The sequence below is a fragment of the Cyprinus carpio genome, chromosome B1 (assembly GCF_018340385.1).
Source record: "Cyprinus carpio isolate SPL01 chromosome B1, ASM1834038v1, whole genome shotgun sequence".
NCBI classification, from domain to species: domain Eukaryota; kingdom Metazoa; phylum Chordata; class Actinopteri; order Cypriniformes; family Cyprinidae; genus Cyprinus; species Cyprinus carpio.
In genome coordinates, this window is record NC_056597.1 from 10441471 (window position 1) to 10466860 (window position 25390).

Genomic DNA, 25390 nt, shown 5'->3' on the forward strand with positions numbered 1-25390 from the left:
TGTATACCTACTTAACCATATTTTGGCAACAAATTTGTATCCAAAAGTGAGCTAAACCTGACAAAATCTCCAAAAACCTCCCTCTGGACACACCCTCTTTTAAAAATCCTATAAAAAAAAAGTAAACAAAACAAAGTTTTTTTTTTTTAATTGTAAAGATGCACAAAGTTTCCTGTAAGGGGTAGGGTTGGTGTAGGACAATTTCACAATTTCAGGTAAATGCTGTTCTTTTGAACTTTCAAAAGATTCTGGAAAAAAACAACAACAACTGTTTACACAATTATTAACAGTATTATTATCAGCATAATAAAATGATTTCTGAAAGTTCATGTGACACTGAAGACTGGAGTAATGGCTGATGAAAAACAGCTTTGACATCACAGGAGGAAATACATTTTATTTTTACATATAAACATAGGAGCCTGATAAAAATGCTAATTTTAGCTGAAAATTTTAGATGACACTTAGAGGCTTTTGCATCTGAACTCTTCAAATAAATAAATACAAAGTACAAGAAGTACAAGAAGTGAACATTGAAATGAAAGTTACAATAATTAACACAAACATCAAATGAAGAGTATTGTAATAAAAACTGCTTTATATTGCATAAAAATATATTTATTATTGAGATCACATGATCACATGAATTATTCTTAAAGATTACCCTGATCTGACATTTTCTGGGTGACTGAATAAAATAGAACATATAAAACAGAAAATTTCTACAATCTGCAAAAAAAACTTTTCTTTGTGTCATGCAGCATCAACACCACTTGGTATCAGAATGAGTACAAGTCTACAGGCATGTAATCTTAAAAATCCCTGTCTGCATCTGAAATCACATACTTTTAGACTACATAGCAGCAGGTGAAAAACATTAAGTGAAAAGTCAATGTCTGAATTCACAGTATTCATAAAAGAGTAGGCAAAAATTCCCCAGATGACCTACAATTTCTAGGGAGATTCTGCAGTGGCATCTGATAAACACTGTACTAACCCATGAGGCAGTGGGAGAAGATTTTTGAATGGCAGTTAAGCAACTGATATTGAAAGTCACATGACAAAGACACCATTGCAGATGTAATAGGCCTACTTAGAACATAAATTTTTGATATAAGTTCTTATTCAAATGTAGAACCTTCTCAGAATCTTATTGAGTATATTGAGTTGTCTATTTAGGAAAAGACTCCCTGTACAGCAGTAAAAGTGTTTCTCCTCTGACAGATGAAGTACATTAGCAATCAATATAGTTTTCTCATATTTCTTCCACTTTTGACAGACAGCACTAAGGTCCTGTTGGCTTCAGTTGCTCTTACAGACCATATACTCTAATTTCTCCTCTTTAATTATTGAAAACTCATGTCTTTCTGTTCTTGATCTTGTTGCCATAAAATGACTTCTATAGAAGTGAAGGCTATTCTGACAGTGGGACATTGTGCACCCTAGGCACTTCATGAATATGATGTTCACTCATGTTTAAGTCCCTTACACAATGCAACACAAAAATCTGCTGTTGTTTTCTCTCCATTTCAGGTATGAATTCAAGTGAAATGACACTCAAGAACATATATGTGGCCTCTGTTAGAGAAGCATTGCATTTAGTATCAGTTGATGGGAAGTTGAGCAAAGGTGGTTTGACAAGCAAATGCACACTGTTGACTTCTTTAATGTTCTAAAGTGCTCAGTATAACCTGTATGTGCTGCTGCTATGAAGAATCCAGCATAGCTCTTACTGGGTCAAATTGACCTGAAATGACAAATCACAATTCAAGAGTCACAATTTGCTGTTTGTGACTGAGCATGAGTAAGAGTCACGATGACAGTGAAAGCATTTTATCTTGACAAATCACTGTGTGTAGGGTGCCATGAGGTTCCAGGTCAAAAGGTTAACATTAAGTTACAGAAAATCTGTTAAGGTGAGGCCTATTATGAATTTTAAGCTGATGGAACATTTTTTTTTCAAGTTGATGTACATTATCGTGATTTAGGAGTCTCTTTAATTGCCCAAGATATTTATATTGGCTAACTTATTATGGCATTTATTATATTGCTCAGTAGTCTGATATCCATGCATGTTTGTATATGCTAATGAATCTGCCCTGTGTCCACTTAGCTTCCACACCTGTTAAACTGAGCATTGAGGAGTGTAGAGGCATTCAGTTGGTGTTTTCTGGCTGATGTGTAATTCTGTATTGCCAGGTACAAATGGTGTTCAGACGTCACTGACAGAATGCAGCATGTTCGGTGTATTGCAAAGGCAAATACACATTTAAAATGTTGGTTGCAAAGCTGTGGCTTCCTCTGTGAGGAAATCTTTGGCAATGTCTGTTGTTGATGTGAGACATGAATAGCAAAGAGAGATTGATGCCCATTTTTCATTCACACCACTTTGGCTACTGTAATTGTAAAACACAATATATTTTTCACAGTATTTTTAAACATTTAACATGCTTTTGTAAGAACACTTAACGAATAGATTTTGTGATTAGATTTTTGCATATTGATTTTCAGTGTGTCAGTTATGAACAGTAAAGTAAAATGTTATCGGCTGCAGACCATAGGTCACGAAAATGGATTTTGTTTTAGAACGTCACTGCCACCTACTGGCAAACAATTGCATTGCAGACTCTTAGTGACATAACAATAAGACGCGGACAACCAGGGCTGCGTTTCCCAAAAGCATCGTAAGATTAAGTACATCGTAGACCCATTGAAACCAATGGAGCTACAGTCAGTTTAGGCTTACGAAGATATTTGAAAACGCAGCACAGTTTTGTTCAGTGTATTAAGAAAGAAGTAAAAAAAAAAGAAGAAAAAAAAAACGCCTAATCTATAGCTTTATTGTTCAGTCAGCTTGGTTCTGGGTCTCAACTCCCCCAGAATCTTGTTTTCCATTATTGCATATGGGCCTTCTCATGGATGAGACATGCGGATAACTACATAGTTTCAATTTTAGTCAGCCTTCACTGAATTTTCTATAACCAATAAACTCTGAAAAAGTAATCAGTCAGTGTTTAGCATACTATTTGTTGTCAAAATTATTTCATTGCAACTGTTTTTTCATACCTACTGAGCTATAGAATATCTGCAATAATGTGAAATACCAGAAAAAAAGAGTTATTTTATGCATAAATATGGTTTCATTTTTGTACTTTACAAATTAATGAAAAATTACCGAATAATTTCTAGTACAGCTGCACTGTGCTCACATTTAGCCTACTTATGCATTAAATTACAAATGAAAAATTACACATCATCTTGCGCCTTATTGTGATCACAAACTGCAGAATATTAAAGTAGATGCATTTGGGGCTTGCCGGTCAGTACAGCCCGTGCACCAACACCACAAACTACTCCTGTCAAAGGCAATTAGGGAACTCCTGGTCAGGCCTACAATCACGCTGCCCCTCCTTCACCGGCCAGCAGGACTCACCTATTCCAACGTGTGAGCTGCTCACGTTGAGCATTGGCATGAGCCTTCCCGACCGGGCACCCCAAATCAGGTAGTTCCAAACCAACAGCTGGTAGGGCCTACCCATCCAACGCCATAAGCCGCTACGATTGAGTACGTAAGCTCTTCCAGCCGGCCAACTAGGCGTCTTCTCGAAGCACCAGCCCCTGTCAAATCTCAGTGCTTAATTTGGGGGGTCATTAGTCTGCCGGCTGTCCTTCGCTCATTTGCTTTTTGGGGAGTTCTCTGGGTTCGGACCATTCCCAAGCTCGAAGCCCTTCCCCGGACAAAATGCCAAATATGCATTACTATACTTCATCTTATTATATGTAAGTTTGAATTCTCTGGGCACGAATGGGCTGGCCCGCACTGGGCCATCATTGGATTAATGTGGGCAGTCCCATAGTGGGGGCTACTCACAGAAAGCCCGCGGTGAGCCCAAAAATTGTGGGCCTTGCATGGGCAAGCTCACACTGGGCCTGTTTAGGTTTGGTGTGGGCTGGCCCTAGTCTATTGTGCCCGCAAAAAGTCAGCATGGGCCCCGCAGGGGCATGTTTGCAGGGTAAGCAAGTGATGATGAAACAGACTCATCTATGTTTTGGATGGCCTGAGGGTGAGTAAATAGATATTAGATATTAAGTTTGCAATAAAATCTGTATTCAACGTGTAGAATTTTTCTTCTGCTTTCATGTTCACTTATAGATCTGGTCAGTACAGAGCATTGAACTTTCAGTCCCACCTTGACATGCGAGGACTGTCCTTGCACCCAGTCATTGCATTAATATTTAAAAAAGTTAATAAATGCAAATTTATAAATATGTTGTTGAATTAATAATAACATAAAACCAGTTAATATTTGACATTAGGACATTTCTTTAAAGTACCTGAAAGATGTGATCCCCCTGCTGATACTTGATTGCTCTAAATATTGTCTTCATCCTACTTTCCTTGACATATTTGCATTTTCCTGTTGAATGAGGTTATTAAGGCATTGTTTGTTACTTTAATTACTGATTATTACATTTAAATAGTTGCTTACACTTTACAAATGAACCTTAAATGATTTATAGATTTAATGGAAAGACTAACAATTTGTTTTAGTTTGATTAAAAATGCCATTGCTGTTGTCAGGCTTGTTCTCAGACTCAGGTGTTTCCTATAAGCATTTCCATCTGCTGTAAAAATCAATGCATTTTACCTATTGATTGTTTTGAACTATGCAGTACGTGCAAGAATAACAGGCTTTATAAAAGCCCACTTGCATGACCTCAAAATAAAGTACATATCAAACACACACAACAAATAAAACAAATTACCAAGTACACAAGTGTCTTTATTTACGCAAGCAACTTTGTTCCTACAGTTCGAAAAGAAAAAAGCCACTGTCAAGCTGTTGGCACATTTATGTACAAAACCAGTTAATTTTACTGCCTGCTACAAAGCATTCTCAGTGAAAATACAAAAAATTAGTACAGTATGTGGATAAAGCTGAAAGCAATGTCAGGGTAATACTGGATACGCGACATCATAACAAGACATGGTTCGGAAAAATCATCACGAACTAGAAAGGACAAAACTCAAACACTACAACCTAATAAGATATTTAGCTTAATATTGTAAGCGTAGCAACTGTAATACTGCACATTAAGAAAAAAATATAATTGACCCCAGCAAGACAGTCATAAGTGTAAAAATCTAAATAAAGGATTTTTTTTTGTTTGTTTTTTTGAGTTAGTTAAAACTTTTACCATTGGATGCATAACCATGCCACAAATAACAACTATATTTATGTTTTTAACCTAATACAAGTTTCTGGTTTTAAAAAAAGCTGCATAACTAATAAGAGTACAGGGACTCAACTCTGATTCCAAATGCACTTACACCAAAAAACTCACAATGGTCCATAAGTGCACAAAAACTAGCTTTTTTTTTTTCTTCCATTTTTTTTTTTTTTTTTTTTTTTTTTTTGAGACACCAACAAAAGTACTTTACTGCAAAAGTAGGGCAACTGAAGTCGGCAAGACCGAGCCAAAACACTGAGATTGTAGTAACACATGCTTGTACATCCCATATCTTTCTTGTTTTTATTCGAATGTCATGTAAATACATTGTTTATTTAACCTTCCACAGTGTTTGGCAGAGTCGTTGCAATCAACTTTTCCACTTAGATTTATACTTCTCCGATATGAATGACAATCTCAAGAATATCACCTAACACTGACTGCCGATATGTGTTTTAGAAACCGACATGAAATGTGTATACATTTAAATAGATATATATATACAGTTAAGAGGAATGACAGAAAAACCTGTTTTTGTTTGGATACTTGCATTTAAAAAGTTAAAGCTAAAACTAAGCAATAAAACACCTGAAAATGTTATTTGCATGTGAGAGTATGGCTTGCAATGGATGAGAGAAAACAAATATCCGTAGAGTCTCCCAAGGCAAATCCGACTAGACCACTCTAGCTGATTTGAGACGTTCTTTCTTTCTCAATCAGCAGCCATCTCTGTCAAAGCTTAATAAACATTACTAAGCACCAGTGTCACGCCTTCCATTAGTACTGCGCACAGCTAGCATATACAGTTAGGCCAAGCTACAGTATAGCAGTAAAAGTCACTTGAAGGTACTTTTTGAAATCCCTGGCACTCCAAAACTGAATTTGTTGGAAAAAGAATCTGTACATTGTTTGTGCTGTTGCTGCTGTAAGTGTGGCAGCTTGAGCGATTAACCTGTAAATCATAACTTACAAGTTTGGTCACATTTTGGTTTTTAAAAAGTCTAAAGAAAATCTAAATCATGACTAGCCGTTTATAGGGTGAACGCAAATCATTGGTGTGTAATACAAAAATGTGAAAAGTGTTCTGTAATCCCTTTGGCTAAACTCAACCCCCCTAACAAGACCCAATGAGACCCAAAAGTGTGTGGTACAAAAGAGAAGCCACTCAACTTAGTGTGTTTATCAGGTTGTGCTCTCAGACATGTCAAAGAAAAAGGGAGGTAGAGGAGAAATTAAATCGGAACAAAAACAAATCCTGGGTAGTCAGAGACGTTGCTATGGAGACGATAAGCACATCTCTAGACCAACATTCTGGGTCACACCCGTACATAGCAAGTATTACAATTAATTACCTCCCCATCCCATCCGATCCCAAACCCCTGGAAACCATGGAAATAAGACGTAGTTATGTTTAGTTTATATGTGTGTCTTCAAGGAGGGGAAGGGCATGCTTGTGTGTGTTTGTGTGTGTGTATACATATTTATATGTGTGCACATGAGCGCGTGCTTTATGTGTATGCGTTCAGACGCTCTTTAGAGCGAGTAGAGTGGATATCGTGAAGCTCCTGCTCCTCCTTGGACTTGATGTCCTCGTATTTCTGCATCCGGCAGGCGTCCTTCACGTAAGCCCAGTTAGCCGACAGCACCATCAGGTAGTGCACCTACAGCAACACAGGGGTTAGAGGGGAGGGTTAGTGTTAGTGCTGATGACCCATCTGTACCCAAAAAGGGTATTACTTTGGAAACTGTGCGGGGGTTTAGAAGCCCAGTTTAGATTGGAGATCAACTAAATCAGTTATTTCCCCCATCGGATGACGTGGTAACCAGTTTCAGCTCAATATAAGCCAGGTTAGTTAGTTCATTTACACAGGTTATTGCTTATAACTTGTGTGTTAACTTGAGGAGGTGGGGAAAGGACAGGGACTGAAACGATATTGCAAAATGGAAAAGCCTGGGTGTCATTTTAATCAAGCCAATTAAGGGACGTCATTATAAAAGTCGCTGTCGTAGGTGATGGTGGTGGGGCCCTTGCTGGACAGAGAGTGTGACGGGATGTGGGGAGGGACACCCAAGACCGGAGTTGGCTTCAGAAACGCGTGCAGTACCTCCCCGTGCTCTTAGATGTCAGAATGACGCGGTTACGGATGAGGACAGACACTGCCACCACCTATCACAGTAGCCAGATCATTGAAAAAGAGAAAGGAAGACGGTTACTTGCTGCCTTCCTAACTCCTGTTCACCCTCAAACCTGTATGATTTTCTTGCTTCTGTGGAAAAGAGAATGGGATGTTTTATTTATGCTGAAAGTGCAGTAAAAGCAAATGGTGAACACGGGCTGTCAAGCCATATACATTTTTATTTACTGGTAGTCTTGTTTTTGCTCAAAGCGCTTGCATGTTATTCATGTTCTTGTATATTTGAATACGTGCATCAAGAAACCCAACTAGGTTTAACATCAATGCAGGCAAGCGTCATTGGTTCTTGTGTGTCTCATAACCAACTGTGATGCTCCAAATGCATTCCATATTACTCCATATTCATGTGCATTTTTTAAGAATGAAAATGAGAGCAATGAGTGAAGGGAAAGACTTACAATGCCTTTTAGGGTGCATGTTTGGAGACTCTGGTCACTATTTTCTTTCAATATATGAAACGTCTGTGAAACGTTCAATGTTTGGAACAACAGAATAAATAACTGATGCCAAAATTTTCATTTTTGGATGAACTATCCCTTTTAATTCGGATGGTTCTGAAAATTATGGTATAATTAATGCACTTCCAGGACCAAAATGGCTCCTGCAGTTCCATTGCAATGCCACAGTCGATTCTTTTTTGCTGAAGTTCCTCTATTCACCAATGGGTGGCGTTACTGCTGCACAAATCAGCAAACTGCAAGTATGCAGCAATGTTCCCTGAAAGGTATGATGTAATTATATTATCAAAAGAGCACAAATTATGATCCAATTCTGTAGACTCTTTGTTTCTAAGTACTTAATGTCCAAGCTGTTTTCTCATTTCCAAACCAATGTGGAATGCAATGCAACCGACTTGAATGATGCCAGACTGTTGCCTTTGCAGAAAACAAATGCATTGTGCTCTTCACACACACTGCAAGGAAGCTTAAGCCGAAGACAAAAGCACAGTGCAGTGCAAAAACACTCACAGTGTATTGACCGCATCAAATTAATTTGATGCTATTGTATTTATCTTCTACATAAGCTCTAACATTAACCAATGAAAGACAGCTTTCCAAGGTTCAAACCTAAGGGTAGAACACCTCACAGAAAATGTAGTCTCACAATCATTTATCGCCGTTCCAAACAAGCTTCTCTCCTTTCTTCCCTCTCCTCTTCTGTTTCCATGGCAACAACACCTCCTGCATTTTCAGTGATGAGTGTTCCTCTCCCTCTCTCTGTCTCCTGTCTTTGCTCACTCACCATTTTACAAGAGGCCTTGGATGTCTATTGCATTTTAGACAAGCCTTTAGACTGTAATTCTGAACTAGTCCTTGATTTCTATAACATACTTGCTGTGCTTAGATTTCATATTACCTCTCTTGCAGGTGTCACTGCATTCATAGGATTAATGAAACTCATAAATCAATCCATATTTCATTTATTGTCCTGAAAGGAAATTTAGATTCAGGGAAAATTCATACAATGCAGAAACAGAACAATAAAGAAAGAAAGACAGAAAGTAAGAGACAGCAATGGAAAACCTCACCATGGCAATAACGGCTGCTCCAGCCCCCGCAAGTGCACAGACAAACAAGTGGAATGTCAGATCCAGCTGGAGAAAGAGACAAAAACAGATTCTGAAGAGGAGAAACGTGGATGGTTTAAATAAGTACAGATAAATCCAGGGCCAGATTTACTAAACAAATAAATGGTGCAAATACTGGTAAACTGACTACCACAAATCACAATGCATGATTAAATGCTCTCCATAAATGTTGTGGCTAAAAAGAAAAACTCCTACTAATGCATATGCAATAAGGTCAGCCTCAAAAATAACCCACAACGTTTCACTCTTACAGAAAGACCACATGAACTTCACATGCTCAGACGTTAAAATCAAGTGTGAAATATGTGAAACTCATTTGAAACATAAAATGAGCATGACACGTGGTTTTGGAAAGTGTTAATGTGCAAATGTGTGAAACCCATGTGAACATGTGTGGACAATATGTGATCACATGGGTTTCAAACATTTACACCATTAAAATGTTCCAAAATGTGTTTCATATGTGTTTCACATATTTCATATGTGATTTTAATATGTGATTGAGCATGTGAAGTTTGTGTTTTTTTTCTGCAAGGGCATTGCTAATTTTTCACTGCATTTCTTTAGTAAATCATGCTTGTGCAAGCTGTAAATCTGGCCCTAGATCTTCAAAACGATCTAAAACGATCAATTCTAGGCCACTGTGACATCTTTACTATAATAATAATAATAATATTGTGAAAGCATAACATCCACTGGCATATGAGTTGTGGTACTGTCCATACAAGGAGCTGCACAATCTTGCAAATAAATATTATATTTTAAGTATTACATATTTATATGAAGGAATCCCAGCTGCACTGCGTGACTTCAGACTTAAAAGCATGGAAAGGTTCACAATTTATTCATATTCTCTCTCTCACTCAACAATTCTTTTATGCCATAGGTCACTGACTGTAATGGCAGACTGAATTTAGATGAAGGCCATCAGTCAGGATAAAATAGGCCCTGCTTCAGAACTGCCAACTGACCTCATTAGATTCACACATCTTGATGAAGTTCTCAGAAGCGGTGCACAGTTTTTTCTCCTCACCAATGGACACAATTCCTGCAGTTCAAATAAAGTAAGATGTTAATGGCAGATTCATTAATAATGCAATGATAGTACATGCTTAAATGACAATTAGGTATGTCAAAGCTGGCATTTATTGTTCAGCTGTAGTCATGCTTAGGTCATTTTATTGCATAATGGTTCTCATTATGGCAAAAGGTGTACAACAGATCAGTAGTGGTGATTTAACTATGTAAATACAGGGCCACTGTGATTTTGCCAAGTAAGACATGTTCCTGGATCAACATTACTGTCCAAAAATATAGATTAAACCCAATCCCTATACCCCTAAATCTAACCCTACCCATAATTTATTAGTAAAATCAGTGTGAAATGATAGCTGATTAACAAGGGTGTAGAAGCACCTAACCCTGATCGTAAGCATAAAACAGATATTTCCTGAAAAGTTATCTCTCAATTCTGATTGGTTGATTGGAATGTTGTTCCAGGATCAAACAAGGATGTTGATCCAGGAACACGTTGTACTTGGTGAAATCACGGTCACCGTAAATACAGAGTTCTGGCATGAAACTCTAGATGGTAGCAGTTTGCATTGTATGCATCAGCAAAATATTAAGCATATTACCAGCAGCATTTAGCATCTGTGTTTATACAGCTGCCTGGAGCAAAGGCAGTTTAGAGCATGTTATTGCTCTAAGGAAAGTGAAATAAGTATTTTTGTGTATGCATTTCAACTGGGGTTCACCATATACATCGGCGTAATCTCAGTGTTCACATTCATTTTTCTAAGGTCAGTGATTTTATTGTGATGAGTGTGTGGTTGATTTCAGCTTCGTAGCGTCAGAAGCACGCGGTTATCGCAGTCATATCAATGACAGTGTTGCGGAAAGAAAGGATTTTAGAGTTATTGCTAAAGATCATGGTTGACGCAATCTTGAATGAAATGCATTATGGGTACTGTAGTTCAGAGAAATGTGCTCATTGTGACATACTGTATGCTCTAGCTGTGCTGCGTATTTCAGGAACCGGAGAAAGAACATTAATATTCTGCTTTTATTTAATTTCATTCAAGTTCAGTCCACCCAGGAGTTTCGTGCACTGTAACCCTGATAACTTTTGTCTACACCAGAGAGTAAATGGCATGCATCTGCTAACTTTGTCTGTATCATAGCACGAACATGAATTAACCAGCTGTTACTCTGCTGCTGGGACTGATGAAGTGTAGAAAATAACAGCAGATATCAAATTACAAAATTATGATATTTGCTCAGGTGGATGCTGAGGTCTTATCTATCGGATTGCAACATATATCCATTTTGTTAATTAACATTACACATAGTGCATGTCTAATTAGAGTTAAGCCAGTCGGCGTGGTAGCCCAGGCTCACATAGCAATAGGCCACTAGTGATAATCCAGTCGGCATGGTAGTCCAGGCACACATAGATAGTAATACATCCATTTCCAATGGTTCTTCGGAGCAGCAGCAGTACATATGTCTTGGCAATAGATCTGCTTTGTTGGGGGGTTACTTGTCTTTCATTGTCTGTCCATCTTCATGTGTGTGGATGTATGTATGTATGTATGTACACTGATGCAGCAGTTTATCCAGCGGCATGCATATATTAGCTTGTATTGTATTGTGCTCAGTGTCTCCTGCTTTGTTGGGGGGTTATTCATATATGTTATATGTTATTCATATGTTATATGTTATATGTGCAGCAGCAGTATTTCCTACATGCTCAGAGCAGCATGCTGTGGATGTATTGGCAGTAGCAAGTGTCTGTACTTCCCTGCCGCAGCAGCAGCAGTGTAGCAGATCTATTCCGCCAAGACCAAATACATTAACATTGTCATGTACATTACCATGCCAATCCCTCTGAGAGTTGTCATGACAGAATTGTCTTTTATGTTGCAATACTATTTTAAAAATGGCCTTATTATATTTTAATGTCATAATGGTGCTTCCAGCAGTAATGATACACCATGGTGTTTTGTAATATGTAACAAGGGTGTTTAATGATATCTTAATAGTGTTTATATATGCGTTCTGTCATTTAGCTGTTGCAAAAAAAAAAAAAAAAAAAAAGTTTTTAGTTATTTTTCAATATCCTCTGCTTTTGGATGTCTAATACATGCACTAAAACATCCAATAAACTGCAATATAAAACAACTTCTAAGTTGTTTTAAATGATCTCAGCCAACCCTACAGCCAACTAGACTTGGCATTCACTGCTAACTTATTTAGTAATCCAGATGCACTTTAATCTTGACTAGAAAATCCTAGGCAGCATTCCTATCCATAGATCCATATTTTATTTTGCTGGCTAAGTATTTTATTTACACCAGTATGCATAGAACATGAGAAATGACTGAAAACATGTCTCCTTAGATGAGCTACGCACCAAACTGACGCAGGTCGAAGCAAAGGTTGGAACTTTCTACCAGTGTAGTGTTCTGACAGGTGTTCCAGATGTTGAAATACATGAAGACTGGCAGGGAGCTGAAGGCTGTAACTCCTAGCCAAGCCAGCATGAAGATATAAGTAAGCATGATGAACTGAAAAAGAGAGAAAGAGATATGTATGCATTTCTTGATAACTTTCAAGTATTCCCACACTATACCATATGGAATTAACTAAATATAAGTATAGTTATGCCAAACGTATACTGCAAATGTGGCATAGAAGTGATTATGAAGTGTCTGAAGTGTCTTGACACAGATTATATAATGCTGTGGCATAAGAGGTGGCATAAATGCATACACAGTATTTACAACTACTATACTGTGATACTAGGGCTAAGGTGGGTCAGAGCAGGCATAATTTAGTCTGGCTTTCATGCTGCCTTTTGTCTTCAAACTGAATTCTGAGCTGGCACAAAGCAGTCTTAACTTGGATATGTAAACTCCATAACTTTAGCAACTAATAAATTAGGAATGCATGATACAGTGGTGACCTTATCAGACATTTGAAGCATTTTCTGATACTGGAATTAGATCATATCAGACAGCTTTTCTTTTTTTTTCTTCCCTAATTCAATAAAAATCCTTATTTTCTACTCTACAATGTTTTGATGCCTCATTTAAAGGGATAGTTCACCCAAAAATGAAAAATCTGTCATTAAACACCAACCCTCATTCCAAACCAAAAACAAAAAAAAAAAAATAAAAAAATTCTTAATAAAACCTAAAACCTTCCTAAACCTCAAAACAAATGAACTGACACTTTCAAGGCCCAGAAAGGTAGCAAGGATATCAATAAAATAGTCCATGTGATATCAGTGATTCAGTCTTAAATTTTATGAAGCTTCTTGTGAACATGTGTCAAAGACTGACACAGAAGAGAATTCTTGTTTGATGTCACATGAACTGCTGTCTATGAAGGGTCAGAAAGCTCTCAGATTTCATCAACAATATCTTAATTTGTGTTCCTAAGATGACTGAAGTTACAGGTTTGGAATGACATGATCTAATTAATGACAGAATTTTTATTTTTTTGGGTAAACTATCCCTTTAACTTGAAGTATGCGATTTCTTTCAGTGCAAACTATTTTTTTAAACAAGTCAAACTTAAAAATAAAATCATGCATAAGTAAATATAATTTTATATAATATTCTGTGATAGACCTAATTTCAAGATCATTGCTTTTCGCATCATATGGTTGTGCATTAGTTCTTTCAGATGGGTGGTTGATCTTACCCAAGCACTGACACAGCGCCCACATGTGGTGATCTTAAAGTCCCCATAGAGATCCCGGATGGCCCCAGTGGTGAAAAATCCCTCCACCATCAGCAGAATACCATAGACGAAGAAGGCTGCTGCCACTCCATAGATCACATACTTAAAGATGTCAATCCTGAGGAAGCAAAACAAGAATAATTAGTCATTTCCATACGGAAAGACTGTCTTGTGCTTATCTTGCACACAATGGTAATTCAATAAGATAACAGGGAGTATACTGGTGTCAAAGTATTTTGTGAAGCCCTAATCCACTTAATTTTGTGTGTAGATTAAATTCAATTATACAGTCTCATTTTATAATTTCAAAGCATTTGGTAAAATAAGATAAAATGGCTGAAAAAAATGCTGCTTCACTTCCACTATTCCTTCGTCCACCCACTCATTTCTTTCGTTCTCTCCTCTATCCTGCATTCCTTCCCACCAGTAAAGTTCCGGTGAGCAGGTGTGCTTGGCTGATCTGGTGCGATTTCAGAACACTTAATTCTCTAAATGGGACTGATTCCCAAACCTAACATGGTAGAACTTGTGTTTCTGTGTGTGTCACTGATCTTTAGAAATATGTGTGTGGGAAAATGTATTTCCAAAAAACAGTCTACACTTCCTATAAGGCTGAATTATGTAAACACACAGTTCAGTGAATTCAATTTTTAATTAACTATAGTAATTATAAAGTGCATTTCTTTACTCATATAAAATAGAAATTACTCTGTATTGTCCCTATTAACAAATCCTTGTGCTGTGCTGAAAATCCTTCACGTGTTTCAGTTAGCATTACATTATTAAGAACTGGTGACAGAAACTGAATTAGATTCATGTACAGCACTTTTGAAGTAGGTGGCTATTAAAACGGGCCTAAATAAATTGGGCTCAACACAGAGCACTGCCTGACTGTATGTTCTTTTTTTATTATGACTTTGGTATTGTGACACTCACATGGTAAAGACATCCAGGGCATCAACCGGCGACCGGACAACATCAAAATATGTCTGCAGGATGGTGACGGTTCCAGAGAGCGCCTCATGACCACAGCCACAGAAGAGTGCCACCCCGGCGTACAGCAAGATGGTCGCGATCAGAGATGCATAGGGAATCCCACTCAGGCATTTGAGGCAGCATTCAGAGCACCCTGGGAACAAGAGTAATAGTAAGTCCATAACTGCTGTAAGTGTGTATAACAACCAATAGCATAGCTTTGCTCTCCATATTTGTCAATGATGTTGATAAATGCAGGTGTAGAACGTCCAAAGAAATTCAAATCAAGTAGAATCATGGGAATCAAATTTTAAATTGCCATTTCCTGCAATTTACTGCCAAAGCATAATTCTTTCAGGGTTATAAACAACAAAGACTACATCAAGTCAAAGCTGGACGGTTTATGTACAACAGATGGAAATTCTGAATTCGAGTGCTGTCAGTCCAATACCTTACTCAGAGTGGTAACAGTTTTACTGGATGAAAGTGCAAAGCAAATTCTATTTGCACAGTCCAAGAGAACATTCATTCCCACACATGTCACAGGAGAGGAAGTTTACTGTGATTCTAACCAATCATAACTGCCGCAGATGAGATTCATGGATACAATTCAACAGCACACAAACAATATTGATTGCAAAATTGCAAGTAGAGAATGGCACCAGTGGCAGCTATTCTGCAGCATGGCGCAACAATGATTTATGGGTAATCATAAACAAAGCCCACCAGTACAGGAAAACATAAAGAGCAGGTCTTCAGAGGATATTCACTAGTATGTATAAACTTAGAAGAAAAATAAGAGTTCTTATTGTTCTTACAGTAAGTCAAGCAGGCTAAATGTTCACAGCACAAACTCTTAAGCCCTGCAGCAAAGACTTAATATGGACGATACAGCTGAAGCTAAACGCACACGGTTCTTGAGCTTACATCTAATTTTCCCAATAAGCTGATGCAATGACATTGTATCTGCTTTCTCCTCACTCCTTGCAGCTGCGCCCCAGAACCTGCTGTTTACAGGAGTGTGGATAATGTGTATTTTGCAGCACTGACCCAGCTGTTACAGGGGAAACAGACTTACACCTCCATTACACCTTCAGAAGAGCCTGCAGCTCTGAACACAGTATAAATGCTCTGAAGGGCAGGCAAGCGTTACATCATCAAAACACGCTTTATGTAATCCTGACTGATTTTTAGTAATACACTGATTAAAAAATTATAACAATATTTATTTATTAAACACAGTGCATTAGTACTGGAATTTCAGTCAGTGCTCAAACATTTCATATGCGTTGACTCTTCTCGTATAGTTTTTTTTTATTTTATTTTTTCAGTTCAAACATGAATTAATCAAAAAAAAAAAAAATGTCAGAAATTTTAAGAACACTATAAAGTCTGCAATCTGGGCATGGGTCAGTAAGATTTTATTTATTTATTTATTTATTTATTGAAAGAAATCAATACTTATTCAGTAAGAATTCTTTAAACAATTAAAAGTGGCATTAAATATTAATAATCTTACAAAATATTTCTATGTCAAATACCTGCTGTCTTTTTTTATCAATAGAGAGTTCAAAAGACAGCCGAAACGCGCTCTCTCTCTCTCTCTCTCACTCTATCTATAACAGTTATTATAAATTGTAATAATTCATAATATTTCACAGCCTTGGTGAGAATAAGACTTCTTTTAAAATCACTTAAAAAACTTTTGAATGGTATTGTAGCTGTAATTTAACAGATTTTGCCCAGGAAATCATTTGGTGTGGCCCTATTGCAAGTTGTGAATTTTGGTCACTCTTTTGGTATTGTATAAACCAGGAAAAACAAACAATCTCTCTAAAAGACTTCTGGATATATATATAATATTGTAGGCAAATTTATGCAATCCATACAAATACTGATCCAGTTTGTCCCTTGTGCATCTTATTTACACAAAATCAATATCATCACTAATACTAATACATTTTTTTTCAGTGTAGAGTCAGCAGAAAGTCTATGTCATTAAGGTCTTCAGAGTTTTTGCTATTTCTGGGATCCCTATTTCCAAGAGTAATTGCACCTCATTTCAGGCAGACTCACTGTGATATTTGGGAGTGGAGAAGGAGTGACACGTTACTTATTTATCATGCCAATAAACAGCACCAAACTGCCATCCCTGTGGTGTGCTTAAGATGCAGTCGTTCTTGGAAGTGCTGAAACAGATTAATGAGGAAGCCAAAGTCTGTTCTTTGATCTCAGTAGAAAGAGACATGAGATCAATACTGTCAGTGGAAAACACAAGCTTAAACCTGGCTCGTCAAGTGCATCCCTCTCATGCCATATGTATTGGCAGGAAATCTATAACATTGGCATAGGTAGGAATATTGCTATATGTACGCTTGATTCAAACTCTTTTAAAAACAATAGTTCAAAAAAGGCTAAAATCATCTCTCTGGCCTTGGATCACAAACAGTTTGACAGTCCAGAGTCAATAATGCCTCAGTGTGGATGTCTGGTTCTTTCAATGTTATTTCACATTCAAAATCAGTGGAGAGGTTTTTATTTTTTTTATCATTATAGATGCCCTCAGGAGGGAAGTCTGCAAACTGTCTGCAATTGAAGGTGCATTCAGTTATAAGTGTGTTTGTGGTAAATCAGATAGTGCTCAAAGTCCTCAGATACAATACTGATTTTCATTATATATACAGCAAAAGGAAAATAATAGGGAGCAGTGGGTGAATGAACCTATAGGTGTGGATTATGAAATAATAGATCAGAAAACAGTAGGGTAACAACAATAGTAAACTTGTTGGAAAAATAACCCTGTATTATTGCAAGATTTATTTGTGTCTCTTACTTTTTCTTACTAGTAAAATCATCTATGATCCTGATTAATTCAGTAAAAAAAAGGACCATATTGGTTGATTTAGCTAAATTTGAGTCATAATGTTACTAAAATTGTATTTCTTGTCATTATGTGACACCACTGACAGGAAGAAAATAACATCACAAATAATAAATGAAGCACTAAAACAGACCTGGTGGAATTAGCAGGCACTTTCACAGGAACACTAATGGAGGAAGACTATATTGACTATATTAAGGTTGAGAGAAGTGGTGAGCAATTTATAGTACGCCCGAAGAAGCTTGTCTCTCTCACAGATGAATTGCTTCCTGCTTGGTAGTATATCAGCAAATACTACTTCCACTTTGTCCAGGAGATCAGAATCAGAAACCATTAAAATGATAATCTTCAGCCTTTCTTATGTTTAGTCCAAAAGTTATTTTAGTTATTCAATTTATAATAATAATAATATAAAATATTGCATAATTTGTCTTCACATAATAATATATTTTTATTTTAAAAAATCATCTTTGTACAACAACAACAACAACAACAAAAAAAAACATTTGTGTGCTTTCAGTTGGTTTCAAATTTTATCTCAGTCTGATTTAATATTTAAAATGGGGTAATATAATTATACTATAAATTAAACATAATATCCAAACATTTAATTTGAAAATACAAACAGATTAAATTCCTTTCAAATGGAATGAAACAGAAGAGCAGCCCAAACCTCAAAAGCACATTAGAAAGGCCATCAAAGCTGATGAGGAAAAATTATGTAACCCAAAAATAAACACCACACTTCCATTCCAGATGACTCGTTGTTTCATCCTGGTGCAGCACTGCTGGAGTAATGTAGGTTTACAACAGGAACACCTGTCTCATTTCCTCTCTGTCCAATGTCTTTAATCCACTGTCAGAGGAGGGAATGCGCCACATCTATCAGGATAACAACACGGCAGATGTGAAAGATTATCGAGAGTCACTTCATTCTACATTTTTATGGTCACATTGGAAAGCATCATGTACCTCCAGCCAATTATCCAAATGGATAAAAACAATATTGGAATGCTTATATTTCATATGTGGGAGTTTAAATTAAACACACCAATGGCTTCTTTCTAAGAAGAAATTGGATATTTGCCCTATTGTTCTTTACTGGAAAACAACAGTGTCTTATAATAACAATCCTTATCCTACAAAATACAAACAAATTACAATATTTTTACATACAGTATAACATAATGGAGAAGCAGACCAAACTACAAAAGCACACAAAAAGACCATCAATACTGATGAAGAAAAATTATGCATTGATAAAATACATTCAATTTACATTCAATTTTGTCACCTTTTATAAATACGCTAAAGCCAACACTGTAAAAAAGAAAACTACACAGTGTTTTTCCATTACTTTATCTCATCAAATTATTTATCCAATTTCAACTTCATTTAAGTTATACAAGCAGTTATAAAGAACTTGGTTCTTTAAGTCAGTTTAATTGAAAAGACTTGTACAGATAATACATTTATTACTTAAAAAAAAAAAAAAATCAAGGCAGCAACTGAACTAAAGTTTTTAAGTTGAAGTAGGTGGAACTTACTTTTTACAGTGATAGCTTTAAAACTAATACACATTGACTTTTATTTCATGGGGTCTTAAACATCACCAAATAAACATCATTATTTAAACATTAAATAATATCACCTAAAAATAAAATATGCTGCTTGTATCAGCCCTTTGATGCACAACATGGGTCTAAAGTAGTCTCAGCCTCAGACTTCACGTCCACAGACCGTTGGCTGAATGTCTGATATATACGGCACACAAAAGTGGAAACACTTCAGGAGTGTCGAAGTCATCATCGAATTTGGTTGAATTCTACAGTATTTCCGGGAGATGTGTGTGTCGCGTTCTTTAACGTTCAACCTGGAAACAAAGATGCCGTGCCGCCAAACCCCCTCACGAAAGAGAATCTTTTTGATTCTCAAAAGTATGTAAAATATTTAAAGTATGCGGCCGACTGATTTTTTTTTTCTCTGTATCTTTGCAAGAAATTAATTTCATCATTCAGAATTCCATGACCCCAAAACGTATGCCGCTGAACGAAACGAACTGGTGATTGATTTTTTTTTGTCGGTTTCTCTGTAATTAACTTGTTTTTTACAAAAACAAATTATTATATATATATTTTTTTTTTTCTCTGTATCTTTGCAAGAAATTAATTTCATCATTCAGAATTCCAGGAATTTCTCAATTAACTTGTTTTTGATCATCACAAATTCTTATTTTTATATATATATTTTATTTTAACAACATGAGTCTAAAATGACCTGCATTCATTTCCTATGTTATTTCAGTTATGGATGAGTGTTTCTTTGCTGAATCTCTGAAATAAAGTTTTTTTTCTATCATTTATTATTACAGATGGTCTTTAAATATGTTGTTTTCGACTTCCACAAATCGTTTTGTATATTTTGTTTCTTTTTTTTTATTCAGTTTTACACACATGGGTCTAAAATGACCCGTATTCATTTCCTATGTTATTTCAATCATACCTGAGTGATTCTTTGCAGAATCTTTGAAAGAAATGCATTGTATTATTTATTATTAAAGGTATTCATTAAATATATTGTTTTTTATTTACACAAATCATTGTTTATTTTTCCTTTCTTCACTTTATAACCCCCCCCCCCCCAACACACACCCCACAGTTTTTGTATTTCTACATCAATTTTACCCACATGGGTCAAAAATGACCCATACAGAAACCTCTGATATTTGCTAATTCTTTGCAAGTAGGAACATATTTCTTGCAGAAAACTATTCACCTGTCCCCGCATTTCACAACTCCGCATGGCTGGTTTTGTATAATTGATGCATTTAGTCTTATTTAATTTAAAGTTATTACCAAAGAAAATATTTGATATACTGTGGAAAATAACTGAACATAATATTTGGATGTTAGGCTAAGGTTCCCTTGACCTTGAAATCTATTACTAGTGAGACAGAGAAACATGTTCAATACTATTAACTAGCTTGTTTTTGACATATTCTATTTTAGCTAACTAATGTTAGCTAGGTCAACAAAATAAAAGTCAAAATAATATGTTATTATATACAAGTATCATTGCTGTCATAGTACTAAATCACTATCACCTGCTTTTAGATTGAGCGGCTGTCACTACACAGAGCCGTATTTCACTGACAAACTAGGCGATATCGTGAAATACGGCTCTGTGTAGTGAAAGTCGCTCTATCTAAAAGCAGGTGATGGTGATTTAGTACTAATCACGGGACCGGCTTTACTGACGAGATGCGCACGACAATCGAATGTGATTAATTGCACAGCCTTACTATTTTATGACATTAAGGATTTGGCTGATGAGTCGTCTGAAGAGGAAACTCAGACCTAGTCCAATAGATTGACTAAAAATCGTTTGCATTTACTCATGTTAGCAGAGAACACCTAGGTGGCCCATGGTGCCATGATGCAATGTGCTGGATGTTGCCATCCTGATTGCCTACAACAGGGGTGGCCAACGTCGGTCCTGGACAGCCACAGTCCTGCAGAGTTCAGCTCCAATCCTAATCAAACACACCTGAACAATCTAAACAAGGTCTAAGGGTTACTAGAAAGCTAGAGGCGGGTGAGTTTTTATCAACGTTTAAGCAAAATTCTGGAGGACTGCGGCTTTCCAGGACTGACGATAACCATCCCTGGCCTACACCAACTTCACTGCACAACACCTTGATTACATGGCTGGTGTGACCAATGCATGAAGGAGCTGGTCAAAGAGCTTGTCGTGCCACATATGAAGAGGCATTTGGAGAACAGGCCCCACCTTCAAGACAATATTACAGTAGGGCTGTGCGATATGGACAAAAAAAACCTATCGCGATTTTTTGATCAATTTTGCGATTTCGATTTTAATCACGATTCTGACACACACAGACATGCTTTACAGTCATAAATGCATTCAGTATAAATCTGAAACATATTTCCAAAAGAAAACCATGAGAAGCTTTAAATCAAAAAGTTGTAACGCCTCTAGAACAGACATAAGTCAAAATAATCACTAAATGAAGATGTCAAACAAAATGTCTTGACATATGGCAAAATAAAATAAAATAAAATAAAACCCGTGTCCAGGGCTTTTTTTTTTTTTGCCATGCATTGGTCATAGAGCTCATTGTGTAGGCTCCGTTGGCGGTGCCTCAGGTGCTGAAATATATTTATTGCCCAAGGTTCACACGTACTCCGTCTGCAGTGCGTGTACAGTATGTGTATGCAGTGCAGAAGCAGCAGCGAGAGCGCATTATTGTAACACGAAAGCACATTAAAATAATGCAGATTTCCTTTGCTTTGTCACAAAACCAGACACGCGTGCTCAGATACACGTTGCTCTCGTCCAGAGAGTGCGTGCGCAATTAAAACATGTCTCCTCTCACTCACTCACTCACAACTCTCTATGCTCATGCACTAGATATTCATTCTTTTCACACCTCTCGATTTCTAACCTTTTCTGTTCACATCTTTTACAGAGTGCAGTGTGAAGCTCTGATCCATTAACATGGGCTCGGAAAAAATACGCATCACAGACAGAGTGTGTGAACCTGGAGTTAGGCATATACCCAGTCTGTTCTGTTCTCGCGCTCCACTTAGGTGCGATGCATTCTGATTGGATCGGATGGCATACTGCGGGAGGTCGGGAACGCGGAAAATCGTGCTATAAAGCGATTTAGAAATCGCGCACGCTCAAATCGTGATTTTATTACGATTTCGATTAATCGCACAGCCCTATATTACAGAGGCAATGGGAATATGTGGGATAAAAAAACAAAACAGAGTCACCACCCGGCCACAGGTATACATCAGGCAGGAGGGTCAATCAAAGAGGAAGAGGTGCAAGATTTGCCAAGCTGCCAAAGACAGACAAGTCTTCAGCTGGTGTTCTGTGTCAGGCTGGTTTGCAAAGAGCACAAACCTGTAGTTGTCAATTGTGAGGCATGTAAGCACCGAGATGGCAATTTGAGATGGCGCTGTACCTTCTGACAAAGTGGCAAATAAATATATTTACAATGTTAAATATGGTGGTCTAAATAACTTTTAAAATAATAATTTTAATAAAAGGTCTTTTTTTTTTTTTTTTTCCATGCTTGCATAGATGGGCCATTTTTGACCCATGTGTGTAAACTTGATGTAGTAACACAAAACCTGGCGGGGGGAATAAAATATTAATTTGTGGTCTTTGTAAAAAGATATTTTGAATATTCATGGATCATGGAATTTATAGATCAGGGAATATTAAATGCTAAAATAAACTGATTTCAAAAGATAAAAAAAAAAAAAATGCCCAGCAAAGTATGAAATAACATAGGAAATACGGGTCATTTTAGACCCATGTTGTGCATTAGAAGGGGTTTTCATAGCTTGTGCATCAAAGGGTTAGTATTCAGAGACTGCAAATTCACACTGAAGAAAAAAACGACTGCCCTAATGAGAATGCAAATGGCTTACGAATGGCTTTTAAATGTGAATCATTAAAATGAACACTTTATGTATTTTGAAGAGTTTTCATACTATTTATGAGCTTATCATCCTGGAATACCAACAATATAGCGTTACAAATCTTGAGCTGCAGTGAATGGACAGATCGATTGAAAAGCGTAACATTACTCCTGCCACTGATGCACAGCACCTCTCTTGACAGCAGACAGATCATAATTCACCCCTCCCTTTCTTTACCCCACAAAATATCAGGTTTAGTTGATTCTAAGAATTTTGTATATGTTGTAAACCTCTCCCTAACTCAAATATTAAACGAAACAGCTCCACAGATGCAGGACTCTGAAAGGCTCTGTTAGCCGCAGCCAGCTGCCAGCCTGACCGGAATGTGAAACAGTTCCCCAGCATGCAGCTAATGGCATGTTGAATGACCGGAGATCAACCAGAGAGAGAGATAGATGGAGGAGCTGATGCATCACATCTGTGTAAATGAGAACTCCAGCACCATCAGGCAGATGCAAGTGCAGTAAGTCAATGTTGACATGTATTACATGTTTATATGAGCCACTCAGCACAGAACATTCATAATTTATCTTCCATAATCATGATTTAGATTTTACTTTGAGTTGAGTGTGTGTTTGACAGACTGCATTGTGTTCCATTTCTTGTTTGAGGCAATTTGTTCTGTTGGAGAGGCATTACAAGGTTTGATGAATTAGAATAGACCACAATTAGAAACACAGAAATGAACCACCTGGGCAGCTTGGTAAGAGATTACAGCTCCTCAAAGGACATTATTTTAAAAGATCAGAAATTTGGACCAACAATGGCTATGTTTCTATCTAAACCTGCAAATTTAACTTTAACTTAAACTTAGAATATTGCATAAAACATTTGCGAATAAAGCCCATATCCCATATATTCAAGACAACAAAATTATGCATTCCTGGGAAAATGGCGCAAGAGTATTAATAATAAAAATGAAAGTTGCTGCAACCGAGGAACCCCTTTTTTAATACATAAATTACTTAGGGTGCTTTCATACCTGTAGATTAATTGCTTTGTTCCAAAACAGGGATTAAAATTATTACAATGTTGCTTTTTTATTCTTGGTGTGGTTCCCTTTCACATGGCAAAGTTTCTAAACGGACCAAAATTGTTAATACAAGTCACATGCGAGTAAACTGTCCTCTCACTGGTCAAAGTTCCACAATAAAAAATGAGTGTCACTTATAGACATCAGCAATTAATTTAATTTTTTTTTTTAATTATTATTATTTGTTTAGTTTTTTTTTTTTTTTTTTTTTTTTGCTGCAATTATTGCTTGGTGTGAAGGGTTTTTCTAAAACCTACACATGGTACTCTGTTGCTGTGTGTGCATGTCCGATAGTGAGCTCTTTGCTAACCACAAATATCTGAAATCCAAAACCCCACTCAAAAGACATCAGGGACCAGGCAGTGTTTATCCCCTGTTAAGTCTCTCCATTGCTCCATCACTATTAAATCAAGCACAAGGGGCAACCCAGAGGAATGCATTTATGATGTCATGGACAAGGAGCACAACTCCTTTGACTTAAAAGACTATCTACCAGTAAATATAATTAATTCTATGTGAAGGGATAACAATGCATACAGGTATCATAATGTTTAATGTGTTTGATTCATATGCACAGTATGGGTGGAATACTTATCCGTGCTTTTGGTGTTCAAAAAGCAGTGTGGATATCAGCTGACAATCAAATCCATAGAGGCCTCTAGGAGTGTTTAAAGGGTCTGGGATATTCCTTTAGAAGTATCCACTGCTCTCTGATGCAACTTGCTTTAATTTATTCAGTTAGTAACTCTTACAGCCATTTCAGCATTAATGACACTGCTGCCCTATTATGACAATTAAGCGAGTAGAGGCTTTTTACATTCTACACAAAGGGTGCTTAAAGGTGACCAAATAAATGTCTTCACTCCACTAACTGTGCAGTGGTTGTAATTACTGTATTATTTTTATATAAACATTACTAAACTGTTAAGGATGGCATACAAGACATAACAATTACAAAACCAAATCCAGTAATAATTTCACTCTATTCCAGTCCACAAATAAATTAAATTCTAGTTGCCTGTGCATCTAATGAAAAAAAAAAACATATGCAATTCAAAGGCTTGCCATAAAAATTGACAGAAAAAAAAAAATAAATAAATAAATAAAAATAGGGCATGTTAAACCAAATGTCTTCCCAATTACTCAGCACTCTCGCAGGTCATGAATCAGAATACAGACTCTTCATGTTTATATAATGTTTGTAAATTGGATTCATATGAA

The 25390-nt window shown here is 36.7% G+C and overlaps 1 protein-coding gene across 3 annotated transcripts in view; it reads right to left on the bottom strand.

Moving 5' to 3' along the window:
* Positions 1–4763: 4763 nt before the first annotated feature.
* Positions 4764–25390, bottom strand: part of LOC109055830 (neuronal membrane glycoprotein M6-a) — a 54883-nt gene continuing 34256 nt past the window's right edge. For 2 of the 3 annotated variants that reach the window (XM_042716537.1, XM_042716536.1), the window contains exons 2-7: positions 14701–14893; positions 13726–13882; positions 12431–12584; positions 9987–10063; positions 8956–9021; positions 4764–6893 (exon numbers count right to left, since the gene is read on the bottom strand). In XM_042716537.1, the coding sequence (XP_042572471.1) occupies positions 6741–6893; positions 8956–9021; positions 9987–10063; positions 12431–12584; positions 13726–13882; positions 14701–14893 (800 nt within the window). In that variant the 3' untranslated portion in view covers positions 4764–6740. Of the gene's footprint in view, positions 7400–8955; positions 9022–9986; positions 10064–12430; positions 12585–13725; positions 13883–14700; positions 14894–25390 lie in introns of all 3 variants that reach the window. The other variant, XM_042716538.1, reaches the window with a different exon arrangement.